General features: G+C 41.6%; 1 protein-coding gene across 1 annotated transcript in view; it reads left to right on the top strand.

Moving 5' to 3' along the window:
- Positions 1-21,308, top strand: part of LOC134342431 (inactive tyrosine-protein kinase 7-like) — a 226,225-nt gene that overhangs the window by 167,882 nt on the left and 37,035 nt on the right. The window contains exons 6-10 of the mRNA XM_063040552.1: positions 1,270-1,400; positions 4,028-4,294; positions 8,117-8,250; positions 8,964-9,099; positions 21,161-21,280. Coding sequence (XP_062896622.1) covers positions 1,270-1,400; positions 4,028-4,294; positions 8,117-8,250; positions 8,964-9,099; positions 21,161-21,280 — 788 coding nt within the window. The remainder of the gene's footprint in view (positions 1-1,269; positions 1,401-4,027; positions 4,295-8,116; positions 8,251-8,963; positions 9,100-21,160; positions 21,281-21,308) is intronic.

Raw genomic sequence — 21,308 nt, 5'->3', positions numbered from 1 at the left:
TAGGAGAAATTATTTTGGGGAATAAAATTAAACTATTTCCTTCATCCCATCTAATCAGCGCCACTCATTTAAACTGCATACTCCCATTGATGTGCACCACCATACCCCTATCATCCAAGTACCTCTCCAAACTTCTCTTGATCATTGTAATCGAGCTCACATGCATCACTTCTGCTGGCAGCTCATTCCACACTCTTATGACTCTCTGAGGGAAGAGTTTCCCTTCATGTTCCCCTTAAACTTTTCATTTTTCACCTTTAACCCATGACCTTTGGTGGTCCCACCAAACGTCAGGTGGAAAAAGCCTGCTTGCCTTTACCCTATCTATACACCTCATAACTTTGTACACCTCTATAAAATTTCCCCAATATTCTACATTCCAAGAAATAGTCCTAACCTATTCAATCTTTACTTATAATTTTCAAAAAAAGGACAATGAAAATTACTTAAAATAGTGAGGAATGGCTATGAATAATGAGTTGAGACAAATTGCCAGATCTTTGTTTAAATTATAGTATAAAGTTGGGGAGCAGAAACCTAATGCATCTCCAGGACCAAATGACCTGCATTCCGAGGCTTTAAAGGGGATAGCTTTGGAGATGACAGATGGACTAGTTGTCATTTTCCAAAATTCCCAGGATTCTAAATTGGAAGGTAGTAAATATAACTCCACAATTCAAGAGTGGAAGTAAAGTGAAGCCATGAAACTGTAGCTCAGTCAGCCTGCTAGCAGCTTGAAAAATGCTTTGTCTATTATTCAGGGAGTGATAACAGTGTACCTACAAAATAGAGGGGATGAGTATAAATAAGGATTCCTGAAAGGAATATGATGTATGATAAACGTGTTATCTTTTTGAGGTTATAATAAGCAGAAGAGCTAAGGGTGATGTAGTGGAGGTACTGTATTTGGATTTTGAAAAGGCTGTTGATAAGGTGCCAGCCAAGGTTGTTAAATTGGAATTAGTGTGATGAGTTGAATAAAAGACAATGGCAATAAACTCTCCATTTTTGAATTGGGAGGCTGTGACAAGCAGGAATTGGTACTTTGACCACAACTGTTTGTAATTTTTATCAGTGATCTGGTTCAATGGATAATGTATATAAATTGGCTGATGATAGAAGGCTAAATGGCAGTGTGGATGCAGAGGAACTTTGGGAACTACTGATGTATTGAGTGGGTAGGTAAGGACATTCTGAGCTGGAAACTGCAATGAAAAGAAATACAAACCAATGTTTACTTTGTAACAACTTAAAATTTACTTTCCTCAGGACTCTGGTATTTGCTAATGGATCTCTGCTGCTTACCAATGTGAAACCTCGCAGTTTTGGTGTGTACAAGTGTATTGGTCGGGGCCCAAGAGGGAAACCCACTGTGATGGAAGCTGCTCTACGCATGGCAGGTATGAATAATGAATAATTCCAGTACTGCAATCTCGTTTGTCATGAAGTCAGTTTAAGACAGTGATACAATAAATTAATCTCTGCAAGGGAGAAGGGTTATTGCGGAATGAAGTAGTAACCAATTTTGCACCACAGGTAAGCATACATTGTACAACCAACAGCTTTTCTGAAGATGAAATGACTTGAAGTTATTTTTCCAGTGAAGAAAGTTATCTTTCATGGCCTTATTACTACCTCTAATCTTTATCAGGCTAGCAGCTGAAGTATTTCTGAGCTCATGAATGACCCTTACTTTAATCCTTCCATCATGCTTACAGGTGATAAAGTCCTGAAACAACATGTACATCTGTTCTTAGAAATACCAAGATGATGTTTCTGAACAGCATGTCTCTCTCATGTTATCTCGAGCACTTGTGTAGGTACTTCTTAAATATTGAGACTTTCTGCCTCCAGCACCTCCTGGGACATTGTGTTTCAGAATCCAGCCACTAAAAGTTTTCCCTCAAATCCCCTTTAAGCCTCCTCCCCTCACCATAATCTATGCCCTTTGGCTTTAGTTGCCTGGGATGTGTGACCAGGGTTCCTGCAGTCTTTGCCCTTTATAATTAGGTACATCTCTGTCAAGTTCTCTTTGACCTCCAACACTAAGAAAAAGAAAACTAGCCTATCCAATCTTGTTACATAATTGAAATACTCCACTCGTGGCAAAGTTCTGGTGAATCTCTCCTGCCCCCTTTCCAGTATAGTTACATCTTTGTGATACATGCCTCCCTGAATTATGAGCACCTGATTTATGGTCATGCTTTACATGCGAGTATTTAGTGGACTCTCGGGATGGATTTGCCAGCTGATGCAGGGTTTCAGGCATCTTCTGGTGGGTAAGAAAGGGGCAATTCTATAGGCCTTCTCTCCATCCAAGGATGCATCGCCAAGGGTTCAGCTAAGCAGACTTGAGCAGGTTGGTGAAAGCTTTTCCTATGCTTGCTTGCTTCTACCATCTCAACTGTTGCTGTGCTCATCTCCCATACGCTGTTTCTATTCCAGCTGTGGCTTACAGAGTTGTACCACAACTTTCCTACTCTTGTATGCAAGGCCCCAACTAATGCTGTGGGTTTATACCCGATGGTACTTCTGGTTTCTTAATTTTCTCTGGAGCCTTTCGTTGATTGTGTATTCCTCGCTTTTTCAATCTGCTCAAAGTTAATTATGTCAGTCTCAGCAGTATTTAATACAATCTGCCACCATTCTGCCCATTTTTACCAGCTCATCAATGTCATCTTGTATCCTATACTCCTCATTATGAACAGACCACACCAATTTTTGTGTCATCTATAAACTTAATTATATCTCCAATACTCAATAAAAATTACTGTATGTAATGAACATTAAGGATCACAGCCCTGATTCCTAGTCATGGGCTTCCATCATTCTGCCTTCCATAACCAGCAATTTAAGAATTTAATTTTCACATTTCGCTTTGGTTCCAACCTGTTAAACCAGTCTCCATAACAACAGCTAAGTGCTGGGAGAACAGCTAGTCAGACGGTGTCTGTGGAAAGAGAAACAGAGTTAGTATTTTGGTCTGAGACTGTCACATTCTGTCATAAATCTTGAAGTCCATGAAGCCTACATCAATTGCACTTCTCTCATTGATACACTTCGTTATCTCTTTGGAAAAGATTTAGTTAAATTGGTCAGGCAACATCTTCTCCTAGCAAAGCCATGCTGACTCTTTAATTAATCCAAGACTTTCTCAGTGCAGATTAATCCTGTCATTTAATAATTGTCCCACCATTGGTGTGAGGCTCACTGGCCTGTGATAATCTATCACATCCCTGCTGCCCTTGAATTCAAGTAGCACATTTGCTTCTCTTCAGTCATCTGGGCTTTACTTGAGGCTAGTGAAGATTTAAAAATATGCCAGGCCCCATTTGTTTGCCATTGGAGAATATTAAATTGGAGTAATTCTACTTTTGATGTGGTAAATTTAAAAAGTACGGCATTTTTGTCATTATAAATTTTAAAAATTAAATGCTTAAAATATTTGTGTTTCTTTTGAGAGCAGATTATAATTTTTAACACCAGGGCCAGAATGATGCCCTTTGAAGTATGAACAATTTATAGTCATTGATCTGTACAGCACAGAAATGGGTCCTTTGGCTCACTGAATTCACATTGGCCATCAACCACTCCCTAATCTTGCACTCATCCTAGTTTATTCTTGCCTACAGTCTCAAATCGATCCTATTTCTGTCTACTCACAGTAGACAATTTAGTGGCCAACAAACCAAAAAGCTCCCGTGTCATGTAGATGTAAAAGGAAACTGAAGCACTCACCCTAAGGAAACATTGTTGTCACCAGGAAATGTGCAGACCTCACGCAGATGATACTGTTAGGTCAGAAATGAACATGGCTATCTGAAGATGTGAAGCAGTGGCTCAAATAGCTGTGCCTCTGTGTCTGTGCCATTCCTGAATAACTGAAAGCTTTTCTCAGAACTGCTTGGTCAAACAGTTGTTATGAGCATTAATGTACCAAAATGATGCAGGAAAATGTAGGTTTGTAAATAAGTTTTTTAAAAAATGAGCTGCATTGTAACCACTTTATTTTGTGTTTGCATCTTAGAAATCCATGATATGCTGCCATTCATTCCAAAAATTTTGATTGCAAATACCACAAAAGACATTGAATGTTCACCTCCAAGAGGACTACCTCTGCCTGTGGTGTCGTGGTATAAGGGCAGTGTGCAAGTTCCAGCTGAAGGTCGTGTCTATCAGACTGGGAATAAGCTGGTTTTCAATCAGACAACAGAGCAAGATTCAGGAATTTACACCTGTCGTGCAAGAAACAAAGCTGGAGAGAAGAACAGTGAGCTGAATGTCACTGTAGCAAGTAAGGGATACTTAGTTTTGTTTTAGTTATATCCTGAGTAAATATTTCACAGCAATGAATTACTGTTAAGGTTCAGTTAACATTAGAATGCAGGTAAAGGCAGCCAGTATACACACATTGAGATTCCATAAATAGCATTGGGATCAATAGCCAAATTTGTTTCAAGAGGGTGGGAATTGTTGCTTGGTGGGGAAAGAATGGTTGGACAGAAGGATGGAAGAAGGAAATATTTTCACTCGAGTTCTTTATCATGAATTAGGTGGCAACAGATACATTAGATACAACAGATTCAAATCTTTCACCAGTTCCTTTGGGCATTTACCTATCCAGTATCTGAGAATTCACCAATCGTATGTGTGATTACATGTTGCAGAATAGGCTGTCCCTTGCACAGTTCTCTGGGATTAATGCCCCCCACCCCCCAACAATAAATAAAGGCTGAATTTTTTTTTGAGTTAAAGAGCTTGTGCTTTGTCTGCTCAAATGTACCTTAGCATTGTACCCTCATACAGAAATGGATAGCAGCTATTTTAATCAGAATAAGAAGGTTTGATTATTAATGGATAAAATAACTGATCATTTTCAGAGCAGTGTTGAAGGAAGCTGTATTATGCACCTTAGGTTCTGTATCTTCCAATAGTATTAAGCCAGCGATTTAGCTCTGTTAATGTTAATGCCTTCATCTGCATCAAACCTGACATTTGCAACAGTAACAAATTTCTGAGACCAAAGGGGAAAATTAAACTTATTTCTATAATTACTCTCCTCTGCCTCCTGAATGAAATGCATGAGTGAAAACTGAAATTTGGACAAGGGCAGAATTGGGCCCAGATATAATGGCAGAGTTTCAACAAAGACCATTTTATCAGAGTGCTCACTTAAATTTTAAAATACTTGGTACCTTGTTATGCATGCAGGGCCATGGTTGGACAACTCACAACAGACTTGGCAAAGAAAGATGAATCTGGCCTATTGATTACTGCTTGCAAAGTCCCCTCAATCATTTCATATTCTCTTTATTGCCAATGGGCAAATAAAAGCTGGAGTCATCTTGTTACAAATAGTTATTGGCATAAGGCATTAATCACACTGAATTGAAAGTATGCTATCATTTTGTTCTGAAAATGATTGTAGATGATATGTTAAATTGTCTGGTAAAGTATCAATGTGACTAGTGACATATTCCATAATGCAGGGGTCCCCAACCTTTTTTGCACCGCGGACCGGTTTAATATTGACAATATTCTTGCGGACCAGCGGGGTGGGGGGGGCGGTTATTCAAGTAGGGTTAAACTCACCTCAACATGTCTTTTACAGTTAGGGTTGCCAACTTTCTCACTTCCAAATAAGGGACAAAAGTAGCAGTCAAATATGGAACATTTGTGTTTACCCCGAGGAAGACCGCCATGACCATGAAGCCTTGCGCAGGCACCTATGTGCACATGCATGACGTGCGCATGCACATACGTGCCGATTTTTTTCCCCCACAAATTGGTTTTGGCTTAATCTTCCCGACTACACTGTACATACATTATTTCTACTTTATATAGGCTGTGTATTTATCATATCATTCCTGCTTTTACTATATGTTAGTCTTATTTTAGGTTTTATGTGTTATTTGGTATGATTTGGTAGGTTATTTGTTGGGTCTGGGAACACTCAAAAATTTTTCCCATATAGCCCATCAACATGTTATAGAAACATAGAAACATAGAAACGTAGAAAATAGGTGCAGGAGTAGGCCATTCGGCCCTTCGAGCCTGCACCGCCATTTATTATGATCATGGCTGATCATCCAACTCAGAATCCCGCCCCACCCTTCCCTCCATACCCCCTGACCCCCGTAGCCACAAGGGCCATATCTAACTCCCTCTTAAATATAGCCAATGAACTGGCCTCAACAGTTTCCTGTGGCAGAGAATTCCACAGATTCACCACTCTCTGTGTGAAGAAGTTTTTCCTAATCTCGGTCCTAAAAGGCTTCCCCTCTATCCTCAAACTGTGACCCCTCGTTCTGGACTTCCCCAACATCGGGAACAATCTTCCTGCATCTAGCCTGTCCAATCCCTTTAGGATCTTATACGTTTCAATCAGATCCCCCCTCAATCTTCTAAATTCCAACGAGTACAAGCCCAATTCATCCAGTCTTTCTTCATATGAAAGTCCTGCCATCCCAGGAATCAATCTGGTGAACCTTCTTCGTACTCCCTCTATGGCAAAGATGTCTTTCCTCAGATTAGGGGACCAAAACTGCATCAGAGATATTCTTCCACACACCACTATTGTAATGTGTGGTCATTTGAGTTACTGTTGCTTTCCTGGCTTGACACAGGCCATTCTGCTCTGACCTCTATAATTAACGAGGCATTTTTGCCCACAGAGTTGCCACACATGTTCCTTTTTGTTTTTCACACCATTCTCTGTAAACTTTAGAGACTGTTGTGCATGCAAATCCTAGGAGCTTAACAGTTCTGAGATACTCAAACCACCCATTCTGGCACCAACGATCATTCTACAGTCAAAGTCACTTAGATCAAATTCTTCCCCATTCTGTTTGATTTGAACAGCAACTAAACTACATGACCATGTCTGTATACTTTTATGTATTGAGTTGCTGCCACATGATTGGCTGATCAGACATTTGCATTATCAAGCAGGTATACCAGAGTACCTAATAAAGTGGCCACTGAGTTTATGTGCACATTGTCTGGCATCCTCAGGTAAAAGACATACATGTGCAAATGTGTCTGAGTTGTGCAGTTCCAGTGTTAGCTCTGCAAAAATGCTATTTCACTGTCTATCTCATCATCAATATATTAAATGTCATTATCACAACAGGTGCTTAATCCACATTAGAAGCAGGCATCCTTTTAAGAATAAGTACGAGAGATTCTGCAGTTGCTGGAAATCCAGAGCGACACATACAAAGTGCTGGAGAAATTCCGCAGGTCAGGCAGTATCTATGGATGGGGTTGAACAGTTGACATTAGGGCCTGACCAAACCCTTTTCAATCAAGTCCCAGAAATCTTGCCACATCTGCGCTGTCATCTTGCAACTAAGGAACAAAAAAAGTTATGAGCTGAATGTTCAGTGGTGAGTTCAATGAATCGCAGGTATCATGAGTTCACTGGTGCAGTGGAGTCTGGCACTCAAAATATTGACCATAGTCATTTTGCGTGTTTTCCTCCCCACTCACCTGCCCTACACATCCAATTCTTTAAGCCTTTCTCCTTGAACTTTCTTTTCATCCCTTGCTGCCCTTCCCTCATTTGTTCTGAGTGTAGTTCATGATTTCGTATAGTCTGGAGAGTGAATGAAAGCATACTGTTCTGAGTGGGCCAGTACAGCTCACCTGGCCAGTCCCAGTTTATGGAGGTGCAAGAGACTGCAGGTGCTGGAGGGAAAAAGGATGGCTGACATTTTGGGTCAAGGCCTTTCATCAGTATTAGTGAGGGATCTCAAACTGAAACCCCAGTTGTCTACTTCCCTCCATAGAATCTACTCTAGTTCCTTTGTGTGCTTTGACCTCAGTTCATGTATGTCAGTATTGGAGCTTAAAAATACACAAGCACTGCTTTTCCTCACTTCTTTCCAGCAACTCTCAGAAAAGGGAAATCATCATGTTTAGAGCCCCTCTGTGCCACACCTCATAATAGTAATTCTCAATCATCTAGGGAGTGCGATTTCACTTAACATCTTGTTGCCAATAGTGCCTTACTCTGTAACTGAACTAAAGTCCTGACTCTTTCCTTGAAGTATAATGGAATTGGAATGTTGAGTTTGTCAAATTTCCTCTTGTGAATCTTTCTTTCCATACATAGCAATCCCAGAGTGGGTGGTCAAACCATCTGACTGCCAGCTAGATGAAGGGATGCCAGGATTTTTGCCCTGTAGCACCCGAGCTACCCCAGCTCCCATCGTAACCTGGTTCCGGAACAATGTGGACATTTCTGGTGTAAGTATGTCACCCATCTTCAGAGGCATGTGTGTAGTTTATGTTTAGCTCGTGTTGACAGAGAAGGAATTACTAAATATTTATTTTTGCTTCCTCGGAAAGAAGTCATATTGTTGTGATACAGCTCTATGTACTGACAGCTGCACATAGATTGTAGATTTTACTCGAAGGGCTAGATCCAGCCGAGGCAACATGTTGTGTCCTTGAGCAAGGCACTTAATCACACATTGCTCTGCAACGACAATGGTGCCAAGCCGTATGGGTCCTAATGCCCTTCCCTTGGACAACATTGGTGTCATGGAGATGGGCAACTGCTGGTCTTCCATACAACCTTGCCTGCACCCTGGAGAGTGAAGACTTTCCAGCCGCAGATCCATGGTCTCGCAAGACTAACGGATGCCTTTATAACCAGATACGGGTTGCTCATAAGGAGAATGTTGCTGAATTATTCCATGTGTTAGAACTATTGAATTCTGAGCAATAGAAATAAAATTTGTGAGCACTTTACTCCAGTTAACTATTTCCATGTCACATGATATCTTCATTAGAGATTAGTCAAATTGTACAGACTTTGAGTGATCAATGCAAGTTTGTATTGCTCCTTGCTCCCTGCTTCCCTCTCCCTGCACCCTCTCCCTCTTGACAATTGTTGCAAACTACTGTTTTTGTAAAGCTATGAATTTCATTAGCTCCTGATTTTTGTTAAATTACAGGACAGCCGGTTTGAGCAGCTGGCCAATGGAACTCTGCGCATTAATAATGTGGAGGTGTATGATGGAACTTTGTATAAATGCCAGAGCAGCACCCCAGCAGGGTACATTGAGGGATATGCTCGTGTCCAAGTCCTCGGTAAGAGCAAGAGGCTATCTGTAATAATTTTTACTTATAATTTTGAAATCTGCCAACTTGTCTGGGATGAAGTAATACTTTATTGATGCCAAACAATTGATACTAGAGTGTACAATCATCGCAGCGACATTTGATTCTGCACTTCGCGCTCCCTGGAGTACAAATCGATAATAAATATTAAAAATTTAAATTATAAATCATAAATAGAAAATAGAAAAGGGAAAGTAAGGTAGTGCAAAAAAACCGAGAGGCAGGTCCAGATATTTGGAGGGTATGGCCCAGATCCGGGTCAGGATCCGTTCAGCAATCTTATCACAGTTGGAAAGAAGCTGTTCCCACATCTGGCCATACGAGTCTTCAAGCTCCTGAGCCTTCCCCTGGAGGGAAGAAGGTTAAAAGTCTGTTGGCTGGGTGGGTCGTGTCCTTGATTACCCTGGCAGCACTGTTCCAACAGCGTGCGGTGTAAAGTGAGTCCAAGGACGGAAGATTGGTTTATGTGATGTGCTGGGCCGTGTTCACGATCTTCTGCAGCTTCTTCCGGTCTTGGACAGGACAACTTCCATACCAGGTTGTGATGCACCCTAGAAGAATGCTTTCTACGGTGCATCTATAAAAATTAGTGAGGGTTTTAGGGGACAGGCCAAATTTCTTTAGCTTTCTCAGGAAGTAAAAGTGCTGATGGGCCTTCTTGGCAGTGGACTCTGCTTGGTTGGACCGAGTCAGGTCATTTGTGATATTGACCCCGAGGAACTTAAAGCTTTTGACCTGTTCCACTTGCGCACCACTGATGTAAATGGAGTTGTGCGGTCCGCTACTCCTTCTGAAGTCCCTTCTGGAGCTGAGAAACAGGAAAGGTATGGCCACATTAGTGGAATTGTATTACAGACCACCCAATAGTCAACAAGAATTGGAAGAGCAAATCTGCAGAGAGATAGCAGGCAACTGCAGGAAACATAAAGTTGTGGTGGTAGGGGATTTTAATTTTCCATATATTGATTGGGACTCCCATACTGTTAGGGGTCTGGATAGTTTAGAGTTTGTAAAATGTGTTCAGGAAAGTTTTCTAAATCAATATATAGAGGGACCAACTAGAGGGGATGCAATATTGGATCTCCTGTTAGGAAACGAGTTAGGACAAGTGACAGAAGTCTGTGTAGGGGAGCACTTTGGTTCCAGTGATCATAACACCATTAGTTTCAACTTGATCATGGACAAGGATAGATCTGGTCCTAGGGTTGAGGTTCTTAACTGGAAGAAGGCCAAATTTGAAGAAATGAGAAAGCATCTAAAAAGCGTGGATTGGGACAGGTTGTTCTCTGGCAAGGATGTGATAGGTAGGTGGGAAGCCTTCAAAGGAGAAATTTTGAGAGTGCAGAATTTGTACATTCCTGTCAGGATTAAAGGCAAAGTGAATAGGAATAAGGAACCTTGGTTCTCAAGGGATATTGCAACTCTGATAAAGAAGAGGGAGTTGTATGACATGTATAGGAAGCTGGGAGTAAGTAAGGTGCTTGAGGAGTATAAGAAGTGCAAGAAGATACTTAAGAAAGAAATCAGGAGGGCTAAAAGAAGACATGAGGTTGCCTTGGCAGTCAAAGTGAAGGATAATCCAAAGAGCTTTTACAGGTATATTAAGAGCAAAAGGATTGTAAGGGATAAAATTGGTCCTCTTGAAGATCAGAGTGGTCGGCTATGTGTGGAACCAAAGGAAATGGGGGAGATCTTAAATAGTTTTTCTGCGTCTGTACTTACTAAGGAAACTGGCATGAAGTCTATGGAATTAAGGGAAACAAGTAGTGAGATCATGGAAACTGTACAGATCAAAAAGGAGGAGGTCCTTGCTGTCTTGAGGAAAATTAAAGTGGCTAAATCCCCGAGACCTGACAGGGTGTTCCCTCGGACCTTGAAGGAGACTAGTGTTGAAATTGCAGGGGCCCTGGCAGAAATATTTAAAATGTCGCTGTCTACAGTTGAGGTGCCGGAGGATTGGAGAGTGGCTCATGTTGTTCCGTTGTTTAAAAAAAGATCGAAAAGTAATCCGGGAAATTATAGTCCAGTAAGTTTAACGTCAGTAGTAGGTAAGTTATTGGAGGGAGTACTAAGAGACAGAATCTACAAGCATTTGGATAGACAGGGACTTATTAGGGAGAGTCAACATGGCTTTGTGGGTGGTAGGTCATGTTTGACCAATCTATTGGAGTTTTTCGAGGAGGTTACCAGGAAAGTGGATGAAGGGAAGGCAGTGGATATTGTCTACATGGACTTCAGTAAGACCTTTGACAAGGTCCCGCATGGGAGGTTAGTTAGGAAAATTCAGTCGCTAGGTATACATGGAGAGGTGGTAAATTGGATTAGACATTGGCTCAATGGAAAAATCCAAAGAGTGGTAGTAGGCAATTGCTTCTCCGAGTGGAGGCCCGTGACTAGTGGTGTGCCACAGGGATCAGTGCTGGGTCCATTGTTATTTGTCATCTATATCAATGATCTGGATGATAATGTGGTAAATTGGATCAGCAAATTTGCTGATGATACAAAGATTGGAGGTGTAGTAGACAGTGAGGAAGGTTTTCAGAGCCTGCAGAGGGACTAGGGACCAGCTGGAAAAATGGGCTGAAAAATGGCAGCTGGAGTTTAATACAGACAAGTGTGAGGTATTGCACGTTGGAAGGACAAACCAAGGTAGAACATACAGGGTTAATGGTAAGGCACTGAGGGGTGCAGTGGAACAGAGGGATCTGGGAATACAGATACAAAATTCCCTAAAAGTGGCGTCACAGGTAGATAGGGTCGTAAGGAGAGCTTTTGGTACGTTGGCCTTTATTAATCAAAGTATTGAGTATAAGAGCTGGAATGTTATGATGAGGTTGTATAAGGCATTGGTGAGGCCGAATCTGGAGTATTGTGTTCAGTTTTGGTCACCAAATTACAGGAAGGATATAAATAAGGTTGAAAGAGTGCAGAGAAGGTTTACAAGGATGTTGCCAGGACTTGAGAAACTCAGTTACAGAGAAAGGTTGAATAGGTTAAGACTTTATTCCCTGGAGCATAGAAGAATGAGGGGAGATTTGATAGAGGTATATAAAATTATGATGGGTATAGATAGAGTGAATGCAAGCAGGCTTTTTCCACTGAGGCAAGGGGAGAAAAAAACCAGAGGACATGGGTTAAGGGTGAGGGGGGGAAAGTTTAACGGGAACATTAGGGGGGGCTTCTTCACACAGAGAGTGGTGGGAGTATGGAATGAGCTGCCAGATGAGGTGGTAAATGCGGGTTCTTTTTTAACATTTAAGAATAAATTGGACAGATACATGGATGGGAGGTGTATGGAGGGATATGGTCCGTGTGCAGGTCAGTGGGACTAGGCAGAAAATGGTTCGGCACAGCCAAGAAGGGCCAAAAGGCCTGTTTCTGTGCTGTAGTTTCTATGGTTTCTATGGTCAACAACCAATTCCTTCGTCTTGCTGACATTGAGGGATAGATTATTGTCTTCACACCGTGCCACCAGGTTCTTAATTTCCTCTCCGTACTCAAACTCATCTTTACCCGAGATACGACCTACAATTGTGGTGTCATCAGCAAATTTACATATTGAGTTTGATGGAAACTTGGCTACACAATCATGGGTATACAGTGAGTACAGCAGGGGGCTGAGTACACAGCCTTGTGGGGCACCGGTGCTCAGAGTGATAGCAGAGGAGAGCTTGTCCCCTATTTTTACAGCCTGGGTCCTGTCTGTCAGGAAATTGAAGATCCAGCTGTTGATCTGAGTGCTAAGGCCCAGGTTCCGGAGCTTAGGAATCAGTTTATTTGGAATGATGGTATTAAAGGCAGGGCTGTAGTCAATGTACCCAATTTCGGGACACCTGAATAGGAAACTCAAATGATAGACATATGGTACTGCTCATTTGCAGCTTTTTTTTCCTCCTTTGTTAAAGTATATTTATTATCAAAGTATGTATACGAAATAAGCACCATGGAACCTGTTCAAGAAAACGTCAAACACCCAATGCATGAAAAAGAACAAATTGCACAAATAGCAAAAAAAATAAGTGAACAACACATAGAATATCAAACATCAAACCAGAAGTCCGGTAGTATTTAGTTTGGTTCAGTACCGCGCCACTGGCCCACTGCAGGCCGTGGGGCTATTCTTCGCTGATGTGCCCCAGTCCGCATCAGTCGTTCTGATCAAACAGCTCAAAAGCAGCAAAAAAAAGTAATCAGAATGTAAGAATACATGCAATATGAATCTCAAAGTTCATGTGTGTACAAGTGCAATTAAATCCTCGCTGCAGTATCACAGATACATATCATGTAAGCAGCATTCACAAGAAAAACAAATTAATCATAAGTTATACTCTATTTTTATAAGAAAACATTTAGAACAATAGAATCCAATTCAGTGCAAGGTGGTCAGCGGTTACAGTGTTGCTAAACTATACTGAGTAGAGTTTTGTTAATTGGTTCAAGAAATTAATGCTTGGAGGGAGGGAGTTTTTTTTTAAAGAAACTGGTTTATGTGGGGCTTCAGATGTCTGTACTTCCAACACAATGGTAGCGGCGAAAAGATGATGTGGTCTAAAAGATGGTGTTTACTGACCATCTGAACCTCCTTACTTTCCTTTTTTTTGGCGTGTGCCTGCGTGCATGTGAGACTGTATGTGTGCGTGCATGCGCGTTTCTGCGTGTGTGTTCGTGCGTCCGTGATGATGTCTTTTTCATGGCTTTTACAAGGCGCGGAGCGAGAGAGAGAGAGAGACTGTGTGACACGCCACTGCTCACACTGACATTTTCGCAGTATTTTTCCCTTTTTTTAAGAGGTCGAGTTGCGATCTCGACACTCAACCTGGCACGGATGGAAAGCTTACTCAGGAGCGGACCCGACTGGTTTCGAACCCGGGAGCCTCTGCTCCCGGGTCTGGCGCCGATGTCGTTGCGCCACCAGCCGGCCCAGAACCTCCTTACTTTCCTGAGGAAGTAAAGATGCTGATGCAATTTCCTTATGATTGCAAATGCATGTTGGATTTAGAACAGGTCATCCAGGATTTTAAAGTTTCTGACTCTCTCCACTGCAGATTCCCCTAATGTAGGTTTGTTCATGTCCACTGTCCTTCCCCTTCCTGCAGTCAGCAATCAGCTCTAGATTTGCTGACACTGGATGAGAAGTTAGTTCTGCAGCACCACTCAACCAGGTGTCCTATCTTGCTATGGTAAAAATGAAATAAAAGATAAAATCCTATGGTGTTACAGCAAATAGACTGGCATAGATAGAGGAATGGCTGAAAGGCAGTAGGTAGTGAGTGGGAATAAAAAGGGGCCTTTCTGGTTGGCTGCTAGGGACTAGTGATGTTCCTTAGGGGTTAGCATTTTCACATTGTTTGTCAGTGATTTATATAGTGGAATTGATGACTTTGTGGCAAAGTTTGCAGATGATTTGAAGATTGGTGGAGGGGTAGGTTGTGCTGAGGAAGCAATGTGATTGCATCAGAACTGAGACAAATTGGAAGAATGGGCAAAAAAGTGGCAGATGGATCTGTTGTCATTGGAGAGATCCCAGAGGAGGCTCATAAGGATGATTTTGGGAATGAAGGGGTTAACATATGAGGAGCGTTTGGCAGCTTTGGACCTGTACTCACTGGAATTTTGAAGAATGCATGAGGATCTCATTGAAACCTACTGAATTTTGAAAGCACTAGATAAGGTGGATGTGGAGAGGATGTCTCCTCTGGTGGGGGTATCCAGAGCTAGAGGGTACAGCGTCAACATTGAGGGGCGACCTTTTAGAACAAAAGCAAGGAGGAATTTTTTAACCAAAGAATGGTGCATATATGGAATGCTCTGCCACAGGCTGTGTTGGAGGCCAAGTCCGTGGGTATATTTAAAGTGAAAGTTGATAGATTCCTGATTGGTCAGGGCATTAAAGGATATGGTGAGAAGGTAGGTGTATGGGGTTCAGTGGGATCTGGAGTTAGCCATGATGAAATAGTGGAGTGGATTCAATGGGCTGAATAGCCTAATTCTGCTCCTATGTCTTATGGCCTTATTGTAAGAGAGTGGATCAAGGAGCTAACCACACAACCTTAAGGTAATCCTTGGTCAGGGAGGAGATTTAGATTGAGGACATGCAGTCCTCTTTTATTGTCATTTTGTAATGCATGCATTAAGAAATGATACAATGTTCCTCCAGAATGATATCACAGAAACACAAGACAAACCGACTGGAAAAACTGACATAACCACATAATTATAACATATAGTTACAAAGTGCGAAGCAATACCGTAATTTGATAAAGAACAGACCATGGCCACGGTAAAAAAATGTCTCAAAGTCTCTCGAAAGTTCCATCATGTCATGCAGACGGTAGAAGGAAGAGAACATGGCCGATAGTGAGTTCAGTGTGAGGGGTTTTCTAAAGTTCTAGCACATGATGTTTTCAAGAAGGTGGTGGTGTTGGGACTGTTGAATAAGTTTCTTGGGCACGATGGGATTTGTTTCAGGCTATTGACAGGGACAAGAGAGGAGATTGCTGGAGCCTTGACAGAGATCTTGGTTTTCCCTCCATCCATAAGTGAAGTCATGAAGGACTGGGGGGTAGCCAGTATTGTTCCTTTTGTATAAGAAGGGCTATTGGGATAATCCAGAAAATTATAGGCTGGTGAGCCTTGTCAGTGGTGACGAAATTATTGGAAAGGTTTTTGAAGGGATAGGATGTATTCACATTTGTAAGCGCATAGGGTCATTAGGGATGGTCAGCATGGTTGTGTCTTTTGAATGGTTGAGTTTGTTGAGGAGGTGAACAAATATAATTGATCAGGTTAGGGCAGTGGATATTATGTAGATGAACTATAGCAAGGCATTTGACACGGTCCCTTAAGGTAGGCTGATCCAGAAAAATAAGGCACGTGGCATGCATGGTGACTTTGTGGTTTAGATTTGTAGTTGATTTGGCCATAGAAAATGTTGGAAGTATGTTCTTCAGACTGGACGTCTGTGATCAGTGATTTCTCAGAGATCAGTGGTGAGACCTCTGTTTGTATGTACAGTAGCTGAGCTGATTAAGTTGGAGGTGAAGCAAAAATTGATGGGAGTTATGGGTAGTGAGGAATGTTGCCAAAGGATGTAGATCAATTAGAGATATTGGTAGAGAAATGGCGGGTGGAATTCAACCTGCAGTGTACAAGTACGATGTATTATAGTTTGGTGGAAGGGGGAAGCATATTGTTAATGGCAGAACCCTTAGAAGCATTGATGTACAGAGGTTTATTGGGGTGCATATTCATATTTCTCTGAAAGGGGCAGCACGAATAGGTGAGCTGGAAAAGAGTTGAACAGCATGCTTCCTTTAATTGGTGGGGTGTTGAGGGTAAAAGTTAGCAAGTCATGTTGCTGCTGTATGAAACTTTAGGTTGACCACGTTGGTAGTTTTATGTGCCGTTCTGGTTGCTGCATCTTTGGAGAGGGTGCAGAAGAGGTTGATTAGTGTGTTGGTTGGATTAGAGTAGTAGCTATAAGGAGAGGCTGGACAAATTGGGATATTCTTTGGAGTGTTGGAGACTGAGAGGAGACTTGGTGGAAGTTTATAATAATTGATAGGCAGAGATAAGGCAGGCAGTCTGAATATTTTACCCCAGAGTAAAAATTTCAAAGTACATGTATGTCACCATATACAACCTTAAGATTCATTTCCTTGTGGGCATACTCAATAAATCTATAGAATAATAAACACAATAGAATCAATGAAAGACTACAACCAACCTGGGCGTTCATTCAGTGTGCAGAAGGCAACAAACTCGGCAAATACAAACAGGAAGAAATAAGCAATGTATATTGAGAACAGGAGTTGAAGAGCCCTTGAAAGTAATTCCATAGGTTGTGGGAATATTTCAACGATAGGTCAAGTGAAGTTATCCCCTTTGGTTCAAGAGCCTGATGGCTGAGGGGTGATAACTGTTCCTGAACCTGATGGTGTGAGTCCTGAGGCTCCTGTACCACCTTCCTGAAGGCAGCAGTGAGAAGGGAGCATGACTTGGGTGGTGGAGTCACTGATAATGGATGCTGCTTTCCTGTGACAACGTTTTGTGTAGATGTGCTTAATAGTGGGGAGGGCCTTCCCTATGATAAACTGGCCTGTATCCACTACTTTTTGTGGGATTTTTCATTCAAGGGCATTGGTGTTTGCATACCAGCCTGTCTTGAACCAGTCAATATACTCTATGGAGGTTTGTCAAATATTAGAGAACACTGCTTTAAAGTGAGAAGGGAAAAATCTGAAGGAGTCAAGCAAAGCTTTTTTTTTAAATACAGATTAAAAGGTGCCTTGTTGTGCTGCCAGGTGGGGTGGTGGAAGCAGACATAGTAGTAACATTTATTAGTATTTACACAGGCATGTCAGCATGCAGGGAAAAGAGGGATATGGATTGTGTACAGACTGTGCAGATAGGATTAGTTTAATTTGGCATCATGGACATTGTGGGCTAAAGAGCCTGTACCTGTGCAGTACTGCTCTTTATGTTCCAAGTCATCCTTGACTACGACATTATCTCTAAAAAGATTTCTGCCTTGGATCAGCAAACAGAATGAAGGCAGTAACCAAAATGGAGCTTGTATTGTCTCTGACACAGCACCACAAAGCAGTAAGTTTGGTTTCAAAGTCATCAGATGAGCTTGTGAACAATTTTGAAATTGTTTTTACCTATGTGAGCCTTGATCAATATTTTTGAAGTTTTGTAGATCTTAAGCCAGCATGGTAATTTGACAAGTTAAAACACAAGTTCATTTTGTTTTAAGGATTGTGGTGAGTTGCCCTCAATTTTCTGCCCATGTTCTCTATCAAACATCACCAAGATAAATAAGATGATCACTTATCTCAAGTTTTCTTTTGCCCGGTGTCTATTAACACTTTAGTTCAAAATGAAACAAATTGATCAAGAAAATAGTGTCCTTTACCTAGGTGGGTGTTATAAATCGTACAATAATGCAGCATGAAAGAAGATTGGTTGGCATATTATGCACGTCAAATCTTTACACAGCTTTCAAATCTACTCTGAACTCCCTATGATATTCTTCCTACACTCTGATACCAAGAATAGGCCACATTACTGCAATTAGACCTCTGCAATTAACTCATCACAGTGAGTTAAGTATAAAGCACACTCCATCTTCCCTAACTTTAAAAGACTCAGCTGTCTGTTTTTTTTTGGTGGATGGTGAAGCCCTTGGGTTGCATTGCTGTATCCGAAATAGCAGAGGTGAGCCATGAATCCTTGAAGCAAAGTATATGACAGTCCCTGTGCCCCTTTGGTACTGTAATCTCTCTGAGGTCTTCAGTTTTATTCTACGGAGACTGTACTTTTGCCAGCAGGATAGTTGGAAGTGGGGATCTAAGGCCTCTGCACTTCAATTGTACCTGTAGCCAAATGTGCTTTTCCCATTTCCTTTTTCTTAAAAGGGAACCACACTCGCGTCCTGAGTCTGCAGTTGGGACTGCCAGTTTTGAGGATCAATAGAACTTTTTAAAAATCTATTGATTAGTAAGAATGCAGTGGCTCTTGACAGGGTGCAAATGACATTCACCAGGGGTTTTGCATGGGATAGAGCAAGACAGTGAGGAGAGACTGGAGAAGCTGGATTCCTGGAGAAGAGTTGGTTATGGGGGAGGGGCAGATTGAGATGCATAAAACAATGAGTGTGTAATTAAGATAGACTGCAGAGGTAGATGAAACTCAAGAATATAACTCTTAAGATAAAAGGGAAGTGATTCAGTAGGGATATGTGGAGGACTACCTTCATCTTGAGAGTGGTAAGTACCTAGAATGCACTGCTTGATAGTGTGGTTGAAACTGGGTCATTTAAGAAGCATCAGGATGCTTGGAATTTAGTCAAAGGCTTGTCATCCATAGACTGGTGGTCTAATAATTAAGTCAACTGCAGGTCAAAAATTTGGCCAATAATTGTGCTGACCTTTGTAATTTTGCTGAAATAAGTCTCACGTAGGGAGACCAATGTATCCATAAGTTATCTTCTGTATTGATTATTTGGGAAGAGGAAGTCATTGGCATCACATTCCCATTGTCGATGGTTGGGAGGGAGCCAAGGAAATTAATTCCAATACAAACTTGTTGGGAAGTTTCCAACTGATTAACAGTATTGCAAGCATTATATGTTACAAACTAAGCAGCATATTGCTGTGTGGCAAAATGCTAGGATAAAATCTGAAACAGCTTTCATATTTACATGCTTCCAGAATTATTACTGGTTTCATGAATGTTTACACTTTTAATTGAAAGCACAACTAAGATTGGATTCAAGGTTGTTTCACGTCATTTCCTGTACATTAGTGTAAAGGAAAACAAAATAATTGTTATTCCAGATCCAGTGCAACACAAAAGAATGCAATAATTAAAAAAAACTAAATTAAATATTTTGATTGTATGTCCATAACATGCCACTAGACTGTACATAAGGTGACTATGACAGGAAATAATATAGTGGTAGTTTTAGTGGGTGGAGTTGTTGATCAGCCTTACCGCTTGGGAGAAGTAACTGTTTTTGAGTCTGGTTATCCTGGAGTCGATGCTGTGTAGCCTCCTCCCTGATAGGATTGGGACAAACAGCCCATGAGTAGTGTGGGTTGGATCCTTCATGACGTTACTGGCCCTTTTCCAGAACCTTTCTGTATATATGTCCTTGATGGCAGGTAGGTTGGTGCCAGTGATGTATTCCACAGTTGTGACTAATGGCTGTAGAGCCTTCCTATCTGTCGTACCGCAGTTTCTGTACTAAGCAGTGATGCAGCTTGTTCGGATGCTCTCTTCTGTGCATCTGTAGAATGGTGCGAGTATGGATGTGCGAAGTCCAGCTCTCTTCGGCCTCCTCAAAAAGTGGAGGCATTTGTGAACTTTCCTGACTCTGTAGGATGTGTTCTGGGACCATGAGAGGTTGTGTGTGATGCGCACTCCTGGTAGTTCGAAACTGCTTGTAATTTCCACTGCTGTGCCACCAATGTAAAGTAGAGTGTTAGTGCGATTGCGACTTCTTCTGAAGTCGATAACTATCTCCTTTGGCTAGTTGACATTAAGGAAGAAGTTACTTGCTTGGCACCAAGCCTGGAGCTTTTCCACCTTCCCTCTGGACACTGTTTCATCATTGTTGGTGTTGAGCCCCACCACTGTCTTGTCATCCAGCAGGCTTGACAATGTGATTGCTCGTGTGTTTGGCTGTGTGCAGCCATATATGAACAGTGTACAACAGTGGGCTCCGCACACAGCCCTGGGGGGCAGCTGTGTTGAGGATGATGAGGAGAAAGAAGAGTTGTGCATCCTGACTATCTGAGGTCTGTTCATTAGGAAGTCCAACATCCAGTTGCATGGTGGTGAATTTAGACTGAGGAGTAGGAATTAGTTCACCAAGATCTGTGAGACAATAGTGTTGAATGCTGAACTGAAATCCAGAAACAGCATTCTGACATTTGTCTCTTATATTGTAGGTGTGTCTGGGCCAGATGCTATGGCAATGGTTGTAGAGCGTAACACAGATGGAAGCAATTTTTTAACCATTCTATCTCTGTGACCTGAATTGGCTTAGTGACTGGTAGAGTACCTCCCACCTACCTACCTTCCCCACCCCCCCACCTTCCCATCTGTCTTTCTTACCAGTATGAACCCCATTCCAGCAGGGAGTCAAATGTCTACCCTGACAGGCAGTTTAGTCATGGAGGGCTTCACATCAAAGCTCACTTGATAAATATCATCAGCAGGAGCTTTCACCTTTTTATTTTTTGCTTCCTTAACTGAAATGATTTTAGCATCCCTATTCTTACTGTGGCTGTCATAAAATAATTCAGCAGAGATCACAAATATAGTTGACATAGTTTGTCTAGTGCAGACATTTCCCACCAAACCATTATTGGAAAGTAATTACACTATCCAGTGAGGTATAATTTTTCTTTCTCTTGTATCACTTAGGGTACTCTACACAACTACTCATCTGTTTTCCATCCTAATGCCCAAAGTGCAATGTGCTGAAACACTTCCTTGCGACTCTTTATGTTCCATATTACAGAGAAGCTGAAGTTCACGCCAACTCCACAGCAACATCAGTGTATGGAGCTGAATAAGGATATGACAATCCAGTGTTCTGCTACTGGTCGTGAGAAACCAGCCATCAGATGGAGCAAAAGTGGTGAGATCTTCTTTATGGATTTGTATTT

This window comes from Mobula hypostoma, chromosome 2, assembly GCF_963921235.1.
Source record: "Mobula hypostoma chromosome 2, sMobHyp1.1, whole genome shotgun sequence".
NCBI lineage: Eukaryota > Metazoa > Chordata > Chondrichthyes > Myliobatiformes > Myliobatidae > Mobula > Mobula hypostoma.
This window is presented reverse-complemented; position numbering and strand designations above follow the sequence as displayed.